The 24944-nt window shown below is 34.3% G+C and overlaps 3 protein-coding genes across 4 annotated transcripts in view; 1 reads left to right on the forward strand and 2 right to left on the reverse strand.

Annotated features, from left to right (window-relative positions):
• LOC126811439 (DNA topoisomerase 3-alpha) overlaps nt 1-3970 on the forward strand; it is a 28770-nt gene extending 24800 nt beyond the window's left edge. For both annotated transcript variants that reach the window (XM_050537045.2, XM_050537046.2), the window contains exons 27-30: nt 999-1094; nt 1730-1848; nt 2638-2769; nt 3048-3970. In XM_050537045.2, the coding sequence (XP_050393002.2) occupies nt 999-1094; nt 1730-1848; nt 2638-2769; nt 3048-3079 (379 nt within the window). In that variant the 3' untranslated portion in view covers nt 3080-3970. The remainder of the gene's footprint in view (nt 1-998; nt 1095-1729; nt 1849-2637; nt 2770-3047) is intronic.
• A 71-nt stretch (nt 3971-4041) lies between these two features.
• On the reverse strand, nt 4042-12964 carry LOC126811451 (protein chibby homolog 1). Its single transcript, XM_050537089.2, has 4 exons — nt 12899-12964; nt 5917-6119; nt 5332-5450; nt 4042-4518 (listed from the first exon to the last, which is right to left on the reverse strand). Exons 2-4 carry the CDS (start codon nt 6101-6103, stop codon nt 4444-4446), a joined length of 381 nt encoding a protein of 126 aa, XP_050393046.1. The 5' UTR covers nt 6104-6119; nt 12899-12964; the 3' UTR covers nt 4042-4443.
• A 424-nt stretch (nt 12965-13388) lies between these two features.
• On the reverse strand, nt 13389-24856 carry LOC126811447 (mitochondrial uncoupling protein 4). Its single transcript, XM_050537085.2, has 10 exons — nt 24599-24856; nt 24126-24251; nt 22607-22669; nt 21873-21957; nt 21239-21361; nt 19240-19352; nt 18646-18730; nt 17422-17511; nt 16659-16761; nt 13389-16307 (listed from the first exon to the last, which is right to left on the reverse strand). The coding sequence occupies exons 1-10, from the start codon at nt 24681-24683 to the stop codon at nt 16236-16238; spliced, it is 945 nt and encodes a 314-aa protein (XP_050393042.2). The 5' UTR covers nt 24684-24856; the 3' UTR covers nt 13389-16235.
• Between the last annotated feature and the right edge of the window lie 88 nt (nt 24857-24944).

Genomic DNA, 24944 nt, shown 5'->3' on the forward strand with positions numbered 1-24944 from the left:
AAAATACAGTACTAATTGTTTTATATATATAGAACTGTTGTGTTTATTTTAATGTGTTTAATTACTAAATACCTTTTAAACAGAATATTGTGAAAGTTGAATCCATTAAAAGAATTTCGATCCAAAATTGTCCAATTTCGTTCAGTATGAATAGAAAACTTTGCAAAATTTGGCATGCCCTGCAAACAATATATCAAACCAGTGCCACTATCATCTTTGATAAAATCTTTGATGGACCTATTTTTAATCTGACCAGTCTGGAGATTATTTACCATAGATATTTTAATTTAATTTTCTTACTTAAAGATACATTATGGGAGATTCAATAACGAGTTGGCAGTTCTCACTATAATAGTTAAAAACTAGATAACGTAAAGGCAATTTGCTGAAAATTTCATTCAAATTGAACCACTATGAACCGAAAACTAAGTGAATGAAATTTCTGCCTAGTCTCGGTCATCATTACTAAAGTCAGTACGATAAACAGCATAGTCTCGATTATCTATTTAATCGTTTAATCGAGAAGGAAAGTTATGCAGTAAATCGGCTCACAATCCACTTAAGATCGCAGGCTAGCGATGCCATCTAGAGTTGATTATTTTCTGAATAAGTTAATTAATGTCTAATTAATAATTTAGATAACATTTCAGGCCTAAAGAAAGACCTGCAATAGACAGATTTAGCTCTTGCATAATGTATGTTTAATTGTTAAATAATCATTACAGCAACATTGCATGACGTGTGTAGCTGCTAAGGGAGGACAGTAGTGGACACACAAGATACTGACTATTGATTTTCACCCCTTTTGTTAACACTTTACTGTAAGTTGTTCTGACCTCAGTGGGTTGTTGTTGATTATCTTGTGAAGCCAAAAATCACATTTCAGACTTATTATATCTCTCCAACACTTCCTTTCATTGGGTCTTAGTATATTTCATTATATATGTGCATGTAGTTGTATTACATATAAATATATAATTGTTTGTTTATATTTATAGACAAGATAACTATAATAACAGACCACCACAAGCCAATCAGTGGAATAATTCATTGGGTGATAATATTCAATGTCCATGTGGTTTACCAGCTAAAAGGTATTATTTGTTTGCCAATAGTTCATTGATTAAGTCATAGAAACACAATTCTGGTGCTTAGGGCCACATGATATGTTTTTATTATTTTTTTTAAAAATGAGAAAAGTAATTTCTTTTTTCCTTTGTTAAAGGGTGGGTAACTCTATTAAACGTTTCGGTTGAATCTGAAAGTATCAAGTAGGCTTAAATTGGCTCATCGTTTCATCTGTTTAATTTTTAAGATCTTTCAAGTTCATTGTTCCCTGCATCTCTAGTTCTGATAATACTCCATAGAAAAAGATGAAAGGAGCAACATGGGCATTTGAATTACAAATCTGTGATTTCATCCGTGGAAATGTAAATGATTGAAATGGGATGTTTGTGATAAGTCATCGAGCCACACAACCCTTTGACCACACTAACGAAAACAAAACCCATTGGACTATTCTGTGGACAATGGGACACACAAACCACACAGACACTGCAAGCAATAAACAACAAACGTATAGATCAAATACAATAAATAAAACCTTCCTCACCCATCAGATTGTTTTTAAAGGATTGTCTGAGAACCAGATATTAATACTGTAATTTATTTGACTTTTACTATACATAGTAGAATTCTTCTTTATAATATTTAATTGATTTTATTGTAGTTTAACAGTACAAAAAGATGGTCCTAACAAGGGGCGGCCATTTTATGGTTGTTCAAAACCTAGAGTTGAATCCTGTGGATTTTTTCAGTGGGGAGATCAACCTTCTGATGCAGGGGGAGGTAATTTCTATAGAATATCATCTTATTATGCCCTGCCCCGTACTCTGTTTTTCTTTAGATGCTCGAATGGCCCAAATCTTTCCCTTGTCCTGTTTCCTGTAGATGGAATTGAATGGAGTTTTAATGTCACATCAACACATCAGCCCTTATGAGACTAACACAGCGGCAATTCCACCTACTCTTCATCAAATTTCAACTGTCAAGGGCTCTTTTACGTATCTGCGGCCAATGTGTACATGGGTGTATCTTGGTTTTTCATACCATCCCAACAACTAGCCAAAACTTTACTTGTTAGCCCAGTAGGCACTACATGGCAGGTGGGAGCCTGGCTTTGAAAAATATTCTTCTCATCCTACTCTAGAATTCAGACTCAGGACAGTATAGTGCCTTTACCAATTGACTGACGCAATCACCACCTTGTAGATACACTCACAACCCAATTAATTTACTGTATGATATTAAACAAACTACAACTACAAACATATTTATTTGTTGTTGATATATTTTAACAATCGCTATGGAGATGTGTGGGAACTTGGGTCGGCAGTTGTGACGACTTACCACTTGAAAGAGCCAAGACTAGAGTCGCCTTACTGCCATGAATTGCTGATTTATTTTATGAACTGGCAACTTGAACAGGACATGGGATTGGACTCGCCTTAGTACTAAAGTCAGCAACTTATGACTCAACTCAGACTTGATGTGCAATTACTTGAGACTTGACTTGAGGTCCCACATTTTCTTCCCAGTGTTCTATTCTTGTGAAATATAAGATGTATTATTTTACAGGAATGGGAAGAGGAAATGGTGGTGGAGCTGGGAATAATCAGATGGGTTATAAAAGACAAGGTGGGGCTGGTCCTCAAACAGATGGTGGTGGTGGTGTCAAGAAAAGAAAATGTGGAATATGTCATGTTGAAGGTATGTTCTCTTAAAAATGGAAACTTGTTTATCCTATATCTGAGCTAATATATAATTTTGTTCAGGCCTCAGACTAGGAGCTTCATTACAACGCTACCTGGATGTTTAAGTTTGATAATGAGAATTTTGTGTTTAGGTTAAGCAGAAATGTTGACAAATCAATTTGAGCCATGAAAAATTAGGTATGTCCAAAAATATAGATGATGGTCAGCGACTTTAAGTAAAATTTGGTAATTAGTGTAAAATATTATTGTGTGTATTATTATTTATAATTTCAGGTCATACAAGGAAGACATGCCCACAGAGATGATTGTTGAATGTATGGTTGTTTTTAGAGTGAATGCTATATCTATTTATAACATGGAGTTGTGTTTGTGTTCTATGAAATAATAGAATATTTAAAATCAAATATTGTTTTTTATTTTTCAAAGGACACAAACCTGTTGATTTCTTTGTTTATTTCACTAAAATTCAATTGAGATATACTCAATTTGTCATAAATGTTAAAATTTATATGAATTAAATCATTTGCTAAGAAACCTGCATTTCATACTGCAAAGGTTCACCCCCAAGAAACCGGTGTCCAGTATTAAATAAATAAGGGAAAATACCTGTAGAACACTCATTTCATAGCAAGATAATATAGTAGGCTACTTTTCTAATTTGGAGGGAAGTTTCATGAATGAATTGGCATGTAAAATAATTGGTGATAAATAGTGAGTGAAATGGGGTTTAACATCCACTCGACAGAAACTAACATATTGTTTCATTTATTCGCCTGTGCATAAGGGTCTTTAACAGTGGAGGTAAACCCAAGGACCAAGAGAAAACCCACAAGGTTGGATGGACAACCCTACCCCTCATCACATACAAGCTGAGAATTGAAACCATGCCATGTGAAACAGCAATAATTAAACAAAAGTGTAATTTAAAGTATTTTTGTTTGCTTCAGTATATTTATTGGTAATAAATTTTCTGCATTTACCAAAATTAATCAACAAACACCATGCGCCTTATATACATGTATATATAAAACGCGATTGTTCGTACAATTGGGGGCTATTATTCATGAAGTTACCATCCAATACATGCCAATATCGATAGGAACCAAGATCTATTTGATATAAACCTACATTATATTTCAAGTTTCGTCAAAATAGGATAAAAATTGTGACCTGTAGAGTGTCCACAAACAAAATGTGGACCCGACAGACAGGGGCGACGACAATATCCGTTCACATAAATTTATAAAATCCTTAACATACAAGCATATTAAAAAGTGAAATGATTTATTTACAAAAATATTCAACATTACATAAATATACAACTATATGGTACTGTACCATATGATAAATAAAGAGACAAAACAAATTTATAATTAAAAAAGATTTGTACTGTCACAGACTCATGCTGAGAATATAAGATACATTAAATGGTTAATAATTAAAATGTTTATTTAAAAATAAATCGTTAAAGTTTCCTAGATGTCTTGTTTAACTATTTTCTTCAAATTTCGTAATAGAATTGATTCTGTAGGCACCTGACAATAAGATTTGAATCGCTGAAACAGCAAGCAAGGGAAATAACCATCTGGACTTTTACTACTGACTTATGTTTACAGGACGGCATGACATTATTAAATACAAAATCTGGAGTATTTAGATATTTATTATTTTATCGATTTGGTCTATTTCTAAGCTGCTTAAGTTCATTATCATGTAAATTAGAAACTGCTGATGTTTCTGCCAACTGAAAAAACAAAAGTACAGGAAAATTGAATAAAATATCTCTGAATGGTGATAAATTAATGAAATGATATCAATATCAGACATTAAATAATCTGTTACTGTAGTTGTTTCCTTCTCTGTTTCTGTTATTGTGTGCATGCACACCCACTCTACAGACCACTTGATATGATCATTTAGAGATTTGATTGTCTTAAATGTATCTAACCCTGGAACTTCGTCTCTCACAGTCTGGTATGTCTAAGACATTTTACAACCACTACTCACTAATCTCTGCAGTTCTGAGTGAGATATATTTCCAAAATAAATAACCTACATGCAAACTAGAGCAAAACAATATTTATTGTCAAAAACGTATCTAAGGAGAAATTTCAAGATAAGCTTAGACTACACAAATTTAAAGGTCACCCCTATTACTAGCCAGAGAGGTGTCACAGCCACAACATGCCAGAAAATAAAAGCTGAAGAAATAGCAATGGAAGGCATAGTGCCGGATGTTGTTTAATATTTAGGGATAATTCTATTCATAATCACAGTGCTTACAAATAACGATTACCTTGTACTCGTAAATCATGTATTTACAGTATGAATTACACTTCCCTTGTATAGTTTTTGAAGCATTGTAAAGTATGACAATAACTGAGCTAACTCTAAACCTTTTTATTATTCAGTCTCCCAATAATAAGTTGTTCTAGCCCCTAACCCCAAATACTGTGGTTCGGAATAAGCATTTCCAAATTATTAATTTGTTTAATGAGTTTATTATAAATACAATTAATGTTCAAAGGAACATAAGAAATGAAATATATTGTCTTACCATATCTAAAAGTATATCCATTTTTAATTTAAGTAAATTATTTTCTTCTAGTAATTGCTGGTTTTGTTTGCGTAATCTTGTAACTTCATAATGACTAGCACCTCCTCCTTTTGTGTTCTCTAGTAAAGAAAATGAATACATGTGAATATATTACCAATAATCATAAAATTACACAGCTTTCTAAGGACGAAAAAGATTGATAAAGTACTGTATAGCTAGAAATGAATGATAAGATTGATACTGTAAAGTTAGAACTGAATGGTAAGATTGATAAAGTATAGCTAGAAATGAATGGTAAGATTAATGTGACCTGGTGTATTCTAATTTTAACATTCTATTAAGCCAAGCTAAGTAGTTACAGTCTGGTTAAAATATCTGAAAGTTACACCATTATATCAACCACAATGGTTGGCGAAGGAACCAAATGAAGTTATGGTCTCATCAACACAATACTTCAACCTTCTTCGAAAGATGGGGTGACAATCAAAATGACTTTAAGTAGGTTGCATTTTATACAATAATTTTTTGTTCACATTAATTCCTTGTTTTATAGAATGCAATATATATTATAACATGGAGGGCTACCTTGTATCCACATGCCATCTTCAAACATAACCTCATTACCACCAAGATTTAGTTTCACATTATTACAGTCTAGTCCAAATTCAGCTTGGGATGCAGTGGAATCTAAGTGAAGATTTGATAATGATTGTGCTCTTCTTGGTGGAGTTTTCTTTGGGCTAAATTTGTTACCAAATAGATTTAAAGGCATCTTTAAGTCTTTGTGTCTAAAATGAAAAACAAAAAGATTGGTTGCCAGACAACGAAACATATGCCCACAGCAGCTAAGTCAACCATGAGTGTCAGTAATGAGAATATTTACAACACATGAAAATCTGATTACAAGTAATAACACATGAAGTAATTATCTGAAAACATTAGAATTTGTTTTGATTGTTTGTCTCATGACCTTAAACAATTATATCTTTACCCTCTAGAGTGTCCACAAGTGATCAAGGGCCTTAACTCTGGCAGTAATTATTGGAAATCTGAAAATGAATAGAATTCTCTGTCTCATGACCTTATACACTGTGTATAAATTTCAAGTCAATCGGATATTAACTTTAGCCTCTAGAACCTGAACAAGCAATTGTGGATCGCCAGACAGATGGACAGGAGCGACGACAATATACGACCACATGTGGGCGTATAAAAAAAATAATTTAAACTAGATCTGCTAAGCAGATATTAAAGCTTTCATATTCACAGTCACTGTCACATGTCATAGAAATAATATGAACAGAAAAAAAAAATCATTATAATGAGTAAAAATTTGGTGAAGTTAATTCGATTTTTCACTGGTAAATAATTAAATAGACAAGTGGCATAACTTGACCCGCATCCCATCAGCTATCCTGAAAAATGCTGGAAAAATTAAACAAGTAAATTGTGTTTAGTACTGGGTTAATTAAGACAGGCATATGCCTTTGCTATACAGGATGACATGAGGGAAATTTAGCTTGGGAGGTGTAGGCCTGCAGCCAAAATTTCTAGCTAGCTTAGAAACACAACTCCGCTACACGGTCTTCCATAAAAGAAAAGCTATACATTTTTGGAAAGCTTATGATGCCAGGAAGACAAAATCTGGGAGTTCCAAGCAAAATGTTTGCAATTTATTGATTTAGGGCCAGATGAAATTCGTCAAAATTGTCAAATAAATGCTATTTGTGTACTAACAATTCTGAAGTTGACATAAAATTAAATAGTTGGTAAAACACCTCATGCCTTCATCCTTGGCAATGAACAGTTTATTGGACAGATTTTGATGTAAATAAAAATGCTCAAAACACAAATGTCATGGGTGAATAAAGAATTGTGGAAATCCATTAACGGTAAAAAAGAATTATCTCCCTTTCTGTCAAATGCCTGTAATTGATAGACTATCAGGTCTTGTATGAATCATAAGACCAGGTGTGGGCAAACAAGCCCAATAATTATTTTGTTTGTTGGATCTCAAGGGCCTGTTAGGGTTGGTTGTTGGATGTTTGCTCAGAAATTATCGCTTGTATGGAACATGCTAGAGTCGATTTGTAGCATATTCTAGCCAGGGGATATGTTTGACAGTAGTTGAGTGATATGCTTTTGAAATAATGGAGATCAGTAGCACTTTATAAGCATTGAACCACATGATTTTTTTCCACTAAGATAAACATTCTAAACCCACATACATGTTCCCTTTCAATTAGCCACTACAGTATTTTTACAACTGTACATGTAGCTGTGAACTACTATTTCGGATATGATTAATGGTCAAATTACAAACATACATGTAGATATAAGTTAAAAAAAATAATTGTGTATCTGGGCTGGAATGAAGGGAAAGGTTAGAAAACAGGATGAACAGTTGTGAAATTATTTATTAAAGTGAAACAATCATTGAAAATCAAAATTAAACAGTTACTCTGCACATCAAATGTCATCAAAGTTAATCTTCATTATCATCATCACTGTCACTAAATGTATTAACATCAAATTCGGTCTCTTTAACAGTTTTTTTTTCATTTTCACATTGACTACACATGCACAGGTCTGTACAAGAAAGGGGGGTTGGGATGGCCTAGAGTGCCGCGCTTCGACCTCTAGCTGGTCGGTCACCTCTGGCTTGTGGCTGTGGCTTTGATCCCAGGTGTGAGCGTATGTGGCATGGAGATAGAGGCGTCTTCTCAACCTCGCGGGTTTCCTCCGGGCACTCCGGTTTCCTCTCACTGCTAAAGGCCCATACGCGCAAGCGAATTATTGAAATAAAATTGAAACCGTATGTTAGTCCCAAAATGACCTAGTTTGTATTGAGTGGACGTTAAACCCCATTTCTCTCTCTCTCTCTCTGTACAAGACAACTTTGCTGGCCATTTATGATTATTTCTCTTATGACATCTTCACAGAATATATTGTATGTGGTTTAATATTCGACGGAGGGCTAGTCATCTTTGCTGAAAAATATAAATAAACATATACATGTACACAATTAAAACAAAATTCTGGAGCTTGGTTTACTCTCATTAATTTCGTACAACAGAGGAAAAAGACACTTACACAGGGGTTAACATCTTATTTTCATGCAGAAACCAGCTAATGAAGACAGGAAGGCATTAGCAGTACAAGGAGAGATAGAGAGGAGAATTGCGGTTTAACGTCCACTGGACAAAAACATAGTAATTTCAGGACTCACCCATGGTTCAGTTTTATTTGAATAATACCAGTGGCAAGAAGGCGGAGAATACAAATAAAAAAAACATCACAAATATTTACCTTTCTGATAACTGTCTAAGAAATTCAGTACATGTATATTGCCTATAACATTTTTGGTGATATCTGACCTCAATGGCCACACAATCTTGCCCTCTGATATGCCTTAAAATATCTTCATCCTCTTTCAATTCAGCAGCTTTCAACAGTTGGCCTACAAACAAATTTGCAAACAAATTATACACCATATAGCGTTGAATGTTGTTTGTGCTCAAGGAGGGGGAGGGAATGTCACTTTGAGGCCTACATGTACATGTACCTGGCTGGTCAACTCTGGCATGCGGTTTAGTTCAGATCCTTTGTGTGAGCGGAAATGGTCTAGAGACAGATCGTCTTAGCAAGGCACCTACAAGTGGGCCAAGAAAATAAAAAACAAGTTAACTTCTCTATGTTTCATCCCTTGTGCAAGCAAATGTGCAACACTTTAACCAATGACTGTGCCAAATCAACAAATGGGGTAAAGGGCTTTAATGGCTAGCTTCATAACAATTTTACAGTGATTGCAGTAGCACTTCTGATTCCATTTACAACAAAAACAACAACACAATAATTAAAAACTGTAGGATGAATATATTTAATATTTATTAGTAATAATTATAAATTTAGTAAGTAACATAATATTAACATTAGGCCTACCTGAGCCTGTTTGGGTCTGAGTCTGTGTTAATACATCCTTCTTCCTATTTTCTCCAACAGTGACAAATCTGTCACGTTTTTTACATATAATACACACAACAGGCAGCACCGATTTACTCTTTCTTTTTGCTTCAGGAGCGTAATTTGTTTGGAGAGCTAGGTCCCAGATCGTCTACACTCCCGCTATTCCCTGGTTGGATTGTAGCCGGGGATTTTAATTTTTCTTTATCTATACGATTACGGGCAGACCCAATTCGGAATTTGTCTGTAAAAGGCCTGTAGCATGTTGGGTGAAATCCAGTATCTTTTGGCGCGTCGATAAATTCCTTGTTTGATTATATCACCCGAAGTCGCCTGTTCAGCTATCCATTTCGCTCGCCCATCAAGTTTTAGCCATTCATGGGCACATTCACGGAATTTATCCCAGCGAGATTTTGTAAGTAATTGTTCTCGTTCCTTTCTAAATCCTTGGTAATGAATAATACAGCGTAAATTTGATTTACGTTACGACAAAGTCTAACACTGTAAGTACCAAATAGTCATACGAGATATGTGCATCTCATCAAATTCAGCTTATACCATACCCACAATAATGTTACGGAGTCAGTGAGTTCAAGTTAGACAATACGCTGACCTTCCACTGACCATGCTTATAATATAAAATCTGTCAATGACAGCTGATTCATTGTTTAGTTTTTTATATGATATATTTAATATCAATAATATATGTATATGCATGCTTTATTTTACTTTACACGACCTCTAAAAATGCCCCAAATCGTAAAAATACGACTTTTTGGATTTCGATCTCCTTTTTTCGGCTACCCCGGACATTTTCAAAAAATGATACAATGATTCACACAACAGGCCAGCTATTAGCCTCTCGATTGACAAGAGTTTCATCGCCCTCCATTCATTATAACCAATGTCATCGTGCCCTAAAGAATCAACAAATCAGCTTGCTTATCTCTGCTTACCCTAGGCAAAAAATGCTCATCTTTGAACTCAATCATGACATTGACCTAGTGAACGCCTACACCAAGTTTGAACATTCTAGCTTAATTAGAAGGAGAGTTCTTGTGTTCCAAAGTCCCGGCCCTTCAAATTGCTTCTATTTTTCATTTTCAATTCAAAATGGTGACCATCACGTGACCGAAATCAAAATTCTGATCCGATAGATTTTTAGACATTCCTTCCAGGATTCCGAAAATATGACGCCCGAGTCTGTAAGTAAAATAGCAAAAAAGCCTTTTTGATTTTTCACGTTTAAAGATGGTGGCACTTCCGGTTCGATCGACAAACTCCATATTTTGTGTACGAATCAGTAATTACTTGTCTAGTATCAAATATTTTTTTTAGGTCATTCTGACCTATATTTCGACGATTTTTTTGAAAACTTTGATCCTTAATTTCACCAAGGGGAGATAATTTAGAAAATTTCCAAGGACATCATTGAAGTCGCATTGGCAAGATCTACTCACATTCTAAATTTCACGAAAATCGCACAACTATTAAAGAAGTTGTCAAATTGGTAATAACTTCCGGTTCGAAATGACAGCGACGAATTTTCGAAATGCCAAAATCCGAAATTGCAGATTTGAAGTAAATGTTTCAAGATACTCAAAGAAAAAAGAATTAGTAAAATAGGTCAAATAGTCACAGAGTTACAGCATTGTAGGTCAAATGCATTCCTTCGTAAAATTCGGTGATTTCGGATTCGTAAAACGTTTTGAAAATATATTTAATCAACAGCCACCACCAATTTTTGGGGGGATAGGTAAAAGTTTCAGAACGATCCTATGGTTAGATTCTGAGAAATCCGATTTGTGGACAAAACACAAAAAAAAAATAACAATAATAATCTTAACAGAAACAATAAGCTTTCATATGTAATATGAAAGCTTAATAATGATTTTTAACCCGCAGAGATGGCATCCATCACTAAATAAATGCTGTATGGTTTATTGAATGGTACAATCTCTACCTTTGTAATTTTCAATTTAAAATTTAAGGTGACAATTTGAATTTCAGATTTTAAAATTAATTAGTGTTGAAACACAACCATTTGACGACCTCGCGAAAAAAGGGAGAGCAGCACACTTTCATAATTTCAATAAGCTCTTAATTGTGAATTAGGCCTACTAAAAAATATGTCTTACAAACACCAAAATACTACGAAGTTTTCTCTTCATTAGAAATTTATGGACTGGTACAAGTATTGCAATTTTAATATTTTACCAACAGATGGAACTTCCATTTTCTATGAATTATGGTCTTGTGCCCTTTCAGTTTAATTGTTTGTCAACACTGCTATGGCACTGTAGCTTACTATGGGTTTATAAATCAAAACTATCATTTTTAGTCGTCTGATATACAATTCTCACAGCAATCTAATTGAAATTTGATCTTTTTCACAACACCATTTCACCTCGGGCTGTTTCATCCCAATCTATTTTCTGGTCGGGCTGTTTCGATCACCTCCTTTGTTATTGTAATAGCAGTTAATTATCTGAGTTGTAGGCCCCTACATCGAAGTTAAGGCCAATTAAACTGTTAGACACTTACTTATGGTATTGTTAAATAAACATGTAATTAATTATTTATTGTTAAATAAACATATAATTGTTTTGGATTAATAATAAAAACATTATTTATATGAGAGTCGAGTTGTATTTTCACATAAATAGGAAGTCAGTATAATGTTATGTAACAAATAAAATTAATTACTTCGATCTGAAGCATAATTATCTAGCTATAAATATGATCCAAAAAATAAAGTTAATGTATACAAAACATGAAATAAATTGAAATGGGGTTTAACGTCCTGCTGTTCTGCTCCGACTGGGCTAATGAAGATGGGCATACGCCATGCAGTGTCCTATGGCCTACTCTTATATCAAATTTCAACTGCCAAGGAATCTTTTACGTGCACGCAAAATATACACAACACAGGTCCTCGGTTTTTCATCCTATCCAATCAACTAGACAGCTGTCCTTGTCAGGTCCTCCATCCTGCACCACTGACAAGGGGAAAACACGCCGGAAAATCACAGGTCAATGCAGGGATCGAACACGCAACCTCCAGGCTAGCGAGCCAGCGTCTTTTAGACACCGTGGCTCTGAGTTTATGTATAATTTACAGGTAAATTTGAAGAAAGAAAACAAGAGTATTGTAATTGTGTCTCGAACCCTCACTTCAGTTAGGAATTTAAAAAAAAAAGAAAAAAAAAAAAGAAGAAAAGTTAGGCCTATCTATCATGCCGTGCCTTTCTTTTTTTAAATTTAAGAGGCTTCTCTTCTCTAAACTAAGGGATTTTTTTGTTTAATTTTCAAATTCAATGTAAAATACGCTGTTCAATTTAAGTGAAGAAAACTGGTGTCCAGTTGATGGATTGTGGTTACTTCTGTTTGATATAGGCTAATAGTTTACTTTGAAAACAGGAACAAACACGTTCAAATGTCTAACACACATTATGTTTACAACAGATAAAATCTATGTATACAAAAGATACAGTTGCGGAAACTATATATTTCTCAACATTCTAAATTTCAATTTACTTTTCTGAGATTGATTTCAATCACATTATGTTATGCAACTGAATAAGTAAAAACATAACACTTTTACCTGCGGCTTGTACAATTTTCCAATTTTCTTGTTTACCTCGCAATTAGCGCCCTCTGGTAGATAACTCTGGAAACCGTCATTTGATTGAGACTACTACGATCATGTCTTTTCATTTCATTCTGTTTTAGCGAGTGCCTTTCTTGACTAGGCCTACATATGAAATCAATGAATATAATTTAACTTTGTAACAAATTTTATTAAGCATAATATGTCCAGTTTTCAACTAAAAAAAGTATAAATACGATGATTTGAGCAGGCTCGGTATAGACTAGGATTTGAGAGAGAAAAAAAAAGAGTCTTCTTTCTACTCCAAGGGAGAGAAATACAGTTTATATTTTGTAATAAAAATGTAGGGCCTAACCCACTGTCATTGATAACCATATTATTATTATTATTCATAAACAGAACATAAAAAAACTTGAATCAAAGACTTTTCAATATAAAGGAAAATTTATTTCAAGATACAATTATTATCAAAATTTCCCATAGATTAGCAACAATTCATAAACAAAATATTAATCAACAAGAATATGAGTTAATCTCCTCTGTGAATCAGTTCACTACAAAAAATTTATGACATCATGATAAATATTAAAATATGTAAGTAAGATAGCTAAAAATATATTTCTAAAGTAAACGCTAGGAAAATATTGTATCATAAATTTTTTGGGCAGGAATCCAATTAAAGCTTTTGTATTGGCCCTAATTTCAAATTATTTGGATGATTGGGTCATGATCGACATACACTGACCAACATACATATACTATATTTAACTCTGACCAACATACATATACTATATTTAACAATCACTGGTATATATACAATATAACCCTTTATCACCTGGTACATGTATATAATGAATGCCCTGGTTCCTTGAAGAATATTTTAAAAAGTGATGAACTAATACAGGTTATGGACACACTAAAATTGCTGTTTCTTAGACTGCCTCAGACTGCCTAAAAAATACGAATAGGTTTCTGTATTCGTTAGTTTGTGCGTGCAAAAAGCTGTGCCACGTGACTAGTGGTGTGGAGAGGTCTAAGTGCTAAAGGGTTAAGAATCATTTCCATATGTAATTTCATTCATTAAACAAACAATTAACATCTTAATATAGCAAATTATATTCATATATTACCCTGAAGTCATAGATATTTATTTTACATTATAAATTTACCTTATATTTGTAACAATAACATCAATAAGTTTAACAAGTCACCAGTATAAAATCTGTGTACCGGTAAATGGTAATGATAGAATGATTTATATCTCACCTGAGGCTCATCTTACAGTTGTATTGACAAATATTTATCTCTTTTTGTTAGTAAAAGTCTGGTAGTTGCATTTTATGAAATAATGTAAAACACTAGGCGGAAAATAATTTATATCCAGGAAATCTCATACATCCCACTTTTTGGCAACTGGTAATCAAAGACACAGATGAACAGGGAAACCTGAGATCTACTGATAACCCAATATGCATCAGAATCCTTGCCTTGATGTACCAAGCATATCCTGCTGGTATGCCTTTGTGTACAAATTCTACTGTAGTTTGTCAGAAGCCACACAAAAATTTTGAATTAAGGTTAGCCAAATCATACATATCACTACTCTCAACATTATAGATTGGACATTTAAAATGATAATTTAGTAAAGTCTGTACAGAAAAAATATTTATAGCTATTTTGTACATTTTATTCACTGGTATATGTTTTAAATACATGCAATAAAAATCATTTCAGTAACAAACTCACCATTATCACAAAAAAAAACCTGGATAATGGCTTTACTGAGGTATTTTCTTTTCAATATTTACATTTCAGTGAGGTAATACAGCACATAGTCCATGAATTAATATAATTCAAACATTTACAACTCTTTAAGTTGTGTCTACAAACAAAATAATATATAAACTAAAAATGATGAATAAATTTCAAAGTCAGATTAAATGAAATCAATCATCAAATTTTATATTGTATGAAATCATCATTACTTCCCTATCATTCTTAGGCCCACTTTCCATGTACACGTTTCAGCTGGCAAAAAGTTGGTCTAATGCAAATGTACAAATGTGATGAAGTATGCATGCCCAAACCAGTGTCTATGTTCTGACATATAAACATGGGTTCTCTTCCACTAAGTCAATCAATCGCTCAGCTTGCAAATGGCAGGTTTTTTTTGGACATGGTGTAATTATAAAAAGGCGGTGACTGAACGTAAACAATGTTGGGTTCCATGCTGTAAAGAGAAATCCTCACTTATGATGTCAGGATTCCCCAAATGTTTCAGAAATTTGTCTCTTTACATGGAAATGCATATATGGAAAGCTGGCCTAAACCAGTTTAATCCAACTCATTTAAACACTTCTAGTTTTGAGAATTTGACAAGAAAAGGAACAGTGGTCATTATGAGATTAAAGTTACAATTTCATATTTTCTAAGAAAGTCAAAACATAACTATTTCTATGTCTTTTGCTCAATAGGTTGTCAACTCACTATTATACGATCATAGGTTATCTTTCTCACACTTAAAAATCTTCACACCGGAAATAATAACACAATTACCTCCTTTGTTTTCCTATTCCCCACCATGGAATAGCTATCTTCAAATGTTTGAATTTGAAGTTGAAAATGATATTTTTGTCAATTTCTCCACTGGCAATAGTGAATTATAGGATTAATAGGATTATTCTTTAAGAAGGTAGACTGTTTATAGATACCAACTATTTAAGGGCTTTATTTTAATAAATTTTAAAAATATAACTTAAAAATATGAAATTGTAACTTTAATACAGTTTTTATTTCTATGGTCATATGTTGTACAAGGCTAAGGAGGAGAATTTTGCCTAGACAGTGACAAAAGGGTTAGTTTACTTTCCTTGTCTTGTTCGCTTTTCAAGCTCTGCCTCCTCTACAATCCTGGAAATAAGGCACTTGTCACAAACATAGCACAGATCTGGGTTTTGACAGGCACTACCACCCTACTGCCTGCCAATTTGTCGGGCAAAGACTTGTCTTATTTCTGTGTCTTCATCGATAACTTTATTACATTCAAATTATCAGATACTAATTATTTTCAGGTCTGCCCTGACAAATGTGACTTGAAAAGTCCTGAAGATGCACCTTGGTCCACTTGGGACATTCTGGTTGATTCCAGGCTCCTAATCATGTTTTAAATATGTCGGTTCACTGTAGAAATCAATGACAACAATACAAATATTATTCTGGGTGCTTACAATTAATCATAATATCAGATTTATTGGAACTAATTAAATGTAAATATTTATTATATCCTCTATGAATAGGAAATAATATTTCCATATTAACCATGCCTGATTATTTAGAATGAGGTCGTCCCAGCATATTTCCGTATCTTTTCATAACACAACCAGAAAGTACATGACCATGGAGCCTGCAATATAAATATTACGAAAAGTGAAAAAAAAATCCCAAAATAAAGTTTTTCGTTTTAATATATCTCCATCTTTAATATCAAGGAGAGGCATGCCCTTTCAAATTATTCCCAAGAACCCACAAAGTAAACTATGGGGCTTTATAAAATAAGCAGTCCTTTGGAATGATACAAAGTTTTAACATATCTCTATCTCTAATCTCAAGGGGGGTGCGAGCCATCACAAAAAGTCATTTCGACTGAAAATCTGAGAGTTAAAATTATGCCCAAGAACCAGCAAAATAAAATTCAAGAGCTTTAAGCAGTCCTTTGGAGCAGATGCAAACTGTTAAACGTATGAATTATAATTACCATTCGTATCCAAATGGGTATTAGTCCTTTATAAAGAGCAAAAAATCCTTCTTGTTTTATAGTTTTGATGAGACAATCTACAGACCCATGATATAATAAACCCCTGAAACAAATCATTATATTATAAAATTACATCACAATTAAAAATAGAAAATAAATCATAAGTCAACTGCAATTTATTGCTTAGAGCATCTGAGAAGTCAAGCTGAAACACCAGTGGCAATTGATTGCTTAGAACATCCAAAAAGTCATGTTACAGCAATTCCAGCTACAATTGATTACTTAGAACATCTGAGAAATCATGTTTTTGAAATTCCAGCAGCAATTGATTGATTTCTGAAGTCATGTTCTTGAAATTTCGGCTGCAATTGACCGCTGAGAACCTCTGAAAAGTTATGCTCCGGAAATTTACCAAAACACATAGTGTAACCCCCAAAATATATGCGATGGTTTTGTAAGTCATGTCGCAAAATTAAGTGTTTCAGTTCAAGCATAACAACTTATGAAATGTGTTAATTATGGGTAGGTTTTTGAGATTGAGGATAGTGTTTCCAATTGAAACTAATGAAAGACTTCTCACGAAGAATGCAGAATTATGAGAGATTACATTTGTTAACAAAGCTCTATCCTTTGTAAATTTCTCGCTCCTCCACGGATCTTTCCATACCAAATTTCCTGTCATCAAATTTATTTATCATTGATGGACGCAGGTGACCATGTTCTAGTGTAAAAGACACAAACTGATTGTCGAAAGGAAACTTACTTGCCATCTTTTGTTGGTTGATTCATTATTCTAGTTTTAATCACATCCGCTGGTGTACCTAGAAGGGCTGCCATTATTCCAGAACAACCACTGAAAAAAAGAGACAGAAAAATGGATTTTTTTTAGCCTGTGTTAATTTGTAAGATTTCATAATTCTTGTAACTGAGCAAAAAGGATAAAAGACAAAAGAAATATAAGGAAATAATCGTTGGTATAGCCATTGTCTTACATATGGTTGTAAAGAAACACATCAATTTTTGTTTTATGATCTTAAACAAATTGAAATGAAATGGGTTTTAATGTCTTTCTCTACCAACTGTGAAACTACCATGCAGTAAAGTGCATTCACTCTATAAGGGATATTTTGGCCCAATAGTGACACTACAGCCTACTCTTATTTTAATTTCCAACTGTTAATGGATCTTTAACCAGCTGGCAATGTTATACATGGGACTCCTGGATTTTTTGGTTCCATTCGAATGACTACACACTTATCTTGCCAGTCCCCCTATCCTGCACCACTGACCAAGGAGAAACCAGACTGGAAAATTCCAAGGAAATTTTTTGGACAACATCAGAATAGAAGCCAAAACATCCCAGTTTATGAGCCAATGGTATGCTCAATAAGCATACTACAATGCCAAATTACAGCCAAGACAACTACTAGTACTATTATTATAAAATATTAAAGTTGAGCTACACCAATTTGATTTTCTGTTCTTCGGAAACATCTGTTAAAATATTTTTTCTTATTTCATCCGGAAAAAATACTTTGTTACGGTGTTCAAAGGCTTTTATTACCAAAGTTTAACCCGTTAAGTGCGTAGGTCGTTATATAACGTCCTGGACAACTGCCACTCACTGTGTGTAGGACGTTATTTAATGTCTTGGAGGTATTTTTCCCAACCTATTCTTAGAATATAATTTGCCACGATCGCAGCATGTGTAGGACATTATATTACGTCCTGGACAACTGCCACTCACTGTGTGTAGGGCGTAATATAACGCCTTGGAGGTATTTTGCCCAATCTATTCTTAGACAATAGTGCATAGTTCTTCGTCACAATTACACAATAGGGGGTAGTTAACGTTTTAAAAACGTCACGCTTAACAGGTTAAGTTTTGAAATTTTAAACTAAACATCTTTCATGTGATTCAAGTGAGTATTTATTTATCAAGATCCTGAAGAAATGGTTTGACCCAATAATAAAATATCAATAATACCTTGATATCATATGTGTGACATAATTATCTTTAAGACTTGTATGTGCCAACAACTGATGCTTGACAGTATCATATGTCACTAAATCTGAAATATAACATTACAATTTAATTTGAATAACATTTATAATATTGATCAAAATGAAATCAAATGGGGATTAACGTCCTACTTACTGAGCCATGCTGGCTCCCAATACCGATCTAGGCAATGGTACTAGAATTTCAGGTGAATAACAAAGACAAGACTAGAACATATTGGTCACAATTAAAGCCTAATTGCATCAATTGCATTTTATGGAAAATCAGTTTCCTGACATGGATTCAATCAGATTTTAAAAAAGTCCATCAAAAGAATTCGCGAAAGATAGTGCAGCTTGTTTAAAAGACTTTCAATGGCCTGAAACTAAAACCCCTTAAAAAAAAATTTCAAATTGGACAATACTTTTAGTCAAAACCACATGATTGGTCTTAATGACCATTAAAATTAATTACAACCGATCGAATAAATATTTGTTATTTAATAAGAATCCAGTGATATATAACGTGAATTCTGTCCATTTTGGGGACTATAAGAGGGAGTAACAGTAATTAACACACCTCCCATATTAACTAATGCAGCCCTCTGACAATTTGGTACCCAGCCACTCCATAAACCCCTCACTCCCCCTTCTGCTACTATTCTTGTTAAGGCATGCAGAGAACTTTTAACTCTATGAAAATAAAGAGTAATATTAAATAGAATAAAATCTAAGAAGCTTTTAACTCTATGAAAATACAGAGTGATATTACATTGTATACTTTTTCTAGACATAACCAGCAGCTGCCAGGCAGGATACGCCCACATTTTGCAAGAGATGGATAGAGAACAAGCTAAAAACAAACAGGATTTTTTGTACAATCAGGGGCAATAATCCAGAAAGTTATGGTCTGAAATGCACAAATATCATAGGGGACTGACGTCTTTGGGATATAAAGATCTGTTTTAAGTTTCATCAGAATTGGATAAATTTGTGACCTCTAGATTGTCGACAACCTTCATATTGCATACTTTTACACAATTTGCGTACAAAGAGCGGCCATTTTGTTGGGCAATAATTTCGATTTTCCCGAAATTCGAATTCAACCTTCAAAATGGTGGCATGGTGAAATATTTAAACGATTTTTAAAATCAGAAAAAAAAAATTGTGACCTCTAGAGAATCTGCAAGCTAAAAATGCCATTTTTCGAACAATCAGGGACCATAATCCAGGATGTTCGGGTATCCGCGATTATCAAAAGGATCCAAGATCTTAGCGTGTAATGTTGATATATTCACACATTTTTTTAAAATCAGATAAAATTTGTGACCTCTACAGGGACCACAAGCTAAAAACGTGATTTTTTGTTCAATCAAGGGCCATAATTCAGGAAGTTACGATCCACAACATTGATATACCATATTTTTATGCTAATTGAGTACGAGGGGCAGCCATTTTGTCTGTCAGTTTTGGTCCGATTTTTACGAAATTTGAACTCAACCATCCTTAGGGTGTAACGCTGATATATTCAAACGTTTTTTTAAATATGATATAAATTATGACCGCTATAGGGTCCACAAGATAAAAACGCGATTTTTCGTACAACCAGGAGCCATAATTCAGGAAGTTACGGTCCGAAATGCACGAATATCGAAACGAACCGAGATCTTGGGTTATAAACTTACATTTTAAGTTTCATCAAAATCAGAAGAAAATTGTGACCTCTTAGAGGGTCCACAACCTTGATATACCATATTTTTACGCTATTTGAGAACAAGGGGCGGCCATTTTGTCTGTCAGTTTTGGGATGATTTTCACAAAATTCGAACTCAACCACCCTTAGGGTGTAATGGTGATAATTAAAACGTTTTTTTAAATCGGATAAAAATTATGACCTCTATAGGGTCCACAAGCTAAAAACGCAATTTTTCGTACAATCAGGGGCAATAATTCAGGAAGTTACGGTCTGATATACATGAATATAGACAGGAACCAAGATCTTTGGGTTATAAACTTACATTTCAAGTTTCATCAAAATAGGATTAAAATTGTGACCTCTCTAGGGTCCACAAGCTAAAAACGTGATTTTCGTACAATCAGGGGCCATAATCCATGAAGTTTCCATCCAATACATGCCAATATCGAAAGCAACCAAGATCTTTTGGAAATAAACCTATATTTCAAGTTTCATCAAAATCAGATAAGAATTGTGACCTGTAGAGTGTCCACGAACAATTGGGGACGGAAGGACAGGGGCGACGACAATATACGTCCACATGAAAATATGGGCGTATCAAAATTTTGAATTTTAGAAAATAATCCTTTTCCACCTAATAGGACCCAAAAGAAAAATGCCCGTTCTAACAGTTACCCAACTGCCCCTATTTTGTTTAAGCCAAAATTGCTGACCCTAAACCTTTTTTCTCATTTCCCAGGTCCGGAAGACCAATTTTTCAATCGACCCTATTTTGGGCGCCAAGTAAATGGAATCATAGGTATGTCCTAACACAAAATTTTGATCAAATGAAATTTTAGTAATCTGTGATTTTAAAACCTATACTAAGTAATTTATTTAATACCTGGGTGGTTTTCCTTCCAACCTTCTTTTACCCTCCATTTGCATTTGAACTTTTATAAGGTCAGTTGGACTTGCAACAAATTGACCGCCTGCTCCGGCTACTGTACTGGCTATGGTGGCTTTCCTAAAGCATAGACACAGCACGTAAACAAAAATGAAAGATTATGCACAAAGTCCAGTTTAAATCAAGCCCCGAATTAAAAGCTTAGTATATTACATATTATGCGTTATTACCTAAAACAATTCATGCCGCAGGTGCTCAATTCCACTATGTCATCATTCTTCCATTCCACTGTGGTCTTATACTAATTCATCACTATCATGTTCACAGTGTTAGTGAACTGCCCAGTTAATAGTTCCACTGTACCAGTGCATGGAGCAACAGACTGTACAACAGCTTATTTCTGACCATCTTGTTCAAAAGAATTTGCTCCCAGCAATGACCTTAAATGCCAGGGAATTGACTCAATTCAAAGATGGATGCAATGATGGTATACTTAGTTCCTGGTCCCTAGTACACTAGTTCTTGTTAATAAAAGCGAACAGAATGTGAGATTTGGGTAGACTGAAGACTGAAGAGTCATGTCAAAGAGGTAAGGGCCAAAAAACTTTTGTGCTGGTGGATGTTTACTCACCACAATGGAAATGTTCCATCCTTATTTTTGCCAAGAACATTATCCCTGAGAAGTTCATAAAATGTCATACGACACCCAGAATAAACTGAAAGTAGAAGTCAAGGGTGACAAATACCAGATTTTTAAAAATAAATAAATAGATGAAAAAATCCAAATTGATCAAAACACTTCATGAATTCATTATATGTTTGTTTTGTTTGGGTTTTTTTGCTGAAACAATTATTCACATGAAGATATATATTTATCCATTAAGGACATCACAATAACAGTGCAGGGCTGGGTGACTTGTCTATGGTAACCCAAAAGCAACCCCCCCCCCCCCACCACAGTTTAAAAATTATTTAAAGAGTTATCTCCCTTAACACATCAAAAAAATTATAATCAATTTTCTAAGTGAACTGCTTTCTATGTATCTATGTACAGACATTGCCCCATTAAATGTTATACAAATAGATAGGGGCATGAAAATGTCTGTACAGGCATTGAAAGTGGGAATGGTGCCAGGCTATTTTATGTCCTAGTCAAGTCCAACTACTTGATTAATAGACAATAGATAGCCCTATTATTGACAACCCAATAGAGTGACAATTCCAACTGGCAATCGACAGTGTGGGAGTTGCACCTGACCCACCCCACCCCACCAAAAAAATAAAATTTTACACAAAACTTGAAACTGTTTGTAACTATAAAATGTGTAACTATAAAACATAAAGAAAACTTAACGTATATCTTACAGACATGTCTATACAGAGCTGGGGAAACTCCCTGCCATAACTTAAAGAAGCCTTCTTCACTTGCTGAAAATAGATTAAATGTGTTATCAAGTAATTTGTCTTTAACTGTTAAACTTAAATAATCAAACAACAAAATACATGCATCATACTTCCTTCAAGTCTATTTGGGAGCTGTAGTGGTTCAATGAATAAGACGCTGGTCGCTAATCAAGATGTCTCAGATGTTGGCAAAGAAAGTTAATCATGTGTGGTTTCCCCGCAAAGGAACAGGCCTAGTTGTTTGGATGGAATGCAAAACTAAAATCCTGTGTACACATTTACAAGCACGTAAAAGAACCCTTGACAGTTGGAATTCGAAATAAGAGTAGATTATAGCATCGATGTCCAGGCAGAATTTCCCTCATAACACAGTGTAAGGCATATGCCCATCTTCATTAATCCTGTTTGTACAGAACAGTAGGACATTAATCCTCATTTTCATTTGCTTTCTTTAAATCTGGCAAGGAACAGGTCTATTCATTAATCCAATCAAATTCAAGATGGGATATTATCTATTGTTGATGGTTTGGTTGTTTTCTTAATTAATCAGTAAATAATCAATGTAAATATATTTTAGCGTGGATTCAGGCGCTCAAATTTAGATATTCAAAAAAACTCCCTTCTCAGGATTGGCGACGTTATCTAGTTAATTCCATACCATAGACAAGTGTTTGCCGTGTGACCCTGATTACACATCCTACTTTTTCTGCACAAAGTAGCGCAGGACCTATATTTTAAGTGGGTTGGCAGACTTTTAATTCTAGGTTAAGGTAGCTAGGCAAAACCATTTGGAAATTGCTGTATTCTAGAGTCATTTTCTAGTATTTCTGCTGGAATATACCTACCAGAAACCTTTTGGGTAGTGAGGAAGCATGTTGACAATTATCATGGCATGGGAAGTAATTCCTGCCATTTTAAACATTCAATTGTGAGGTGGTGAATCTCAAGGTATCAACTGACCAGTGATGAAATGAGATGAGTAGCCTATACATCAAAAAGATCGTTAGAAAAATGTGGGTTGGCAAACCATGCGATAAACGCCAACTAAGCCGACTGGGTTTATCCCAGTCCTTCGCGTTTATAAAATTATGTGGGAGCCATAAAAAGCGCCTGCCAATTTCAAAAATGAGAAAACAGCTCACGTAAATGCATTTTCTTGAATTAAGGAGAGCCAAAATGTATTTATGCTTTAGTCTTGTTTAATATTTGGTGAATATGTTTGGTGAATATGATAACGTCAGAATTATCATCATGGATAGCGATAGCTTGAAACTGAAAGTAGTTTATAATTAATCTCACTATTTAGTAGAGCGAATTAGGTAATTTGCAGGAGTCTTTAATGACTCCCACAAATGAAAGTCGAGATGCGTCGAGAGGAGAAGGAGCGAAAGCGCCTTAAACGTGAAGGACTGTGATCCCGCGCCACTGTTGACTCACACAATAATATGATAGATAGGTGCTGTACGTGTAGACAACCTACCTATTCCAAATGCTGTTTTTATCATACCCCTGTAGGGTTGACTAGTAGGTTTACCATGACTTTTATGTTGTGCAGCCTCTCCCTGTATCTGTAGTCGTGTCTTAGTCAAGTCTAATGGATATGTTACTGAAGTAAAAAAAAATAAAACATTTTGAATTAAATGTGGTTATTATGTCTGTGTTAATTACCGTACAGGTAGGCTACTATATCAAATATATCACTCATCATTAGGAAGGACTTTAACTGCTTTAGTTATTCGATGCATGGGCTCTTAGTCTTAACTAAGATGATTATCATTATGAGTATGACTGGGCTAAGGTTTTTTTCTCATTGACCCATTTATAAAATGTAGACCAATTATTGGTAATATGTAGACCAAACCTGACACAGACTTTTATTACTTTTCAGGGGGAGTCACTGTCCAATACAAACTAATCCTACCGTCCGGTCAAACTTAGTAACCAATAACTTACCACTTTCTGCAATAATTGCTGATGTGGCCGATAAAGTATATTTAAACAAGAAAGTATCTTGTCTTTTCGTTGCCGTCACTGCCATTTTCACGTTACTGCTACAGTCAAAGTGTAATGAGATACAGTTGTACAATATAACGGGGCCATTTATGTTTGTTCAGTTGTAAACCCTAAATCATATATGTAGTTGCAAAGGGAATCAGCTGAATTAAAGCCCTTTGAACCGAACACGTGGTCATTATCAATTGGTTTCTTCCTATAATTTAGATGTGAAACACTCGCGTTCGGTTTCTGTTGGCATTCATGTTAAGCCCGAGTAATTCATTTTCAAACACCTGACCACGTT

Source organism: Patella vulgata, chromosome 2, assembly GCF_932274485.2.
Source record: "Patella vulgata chromosome 2, xgPatVulg1.2, whole genome shotgun sequence".
In the NCBI taxonomy this organism is placed as follows: domain Eukaryota; kingdom Metazoa; phylum Mollusca; class Gastropoda; family Patellidae; genus Patella; species Patella vulgata.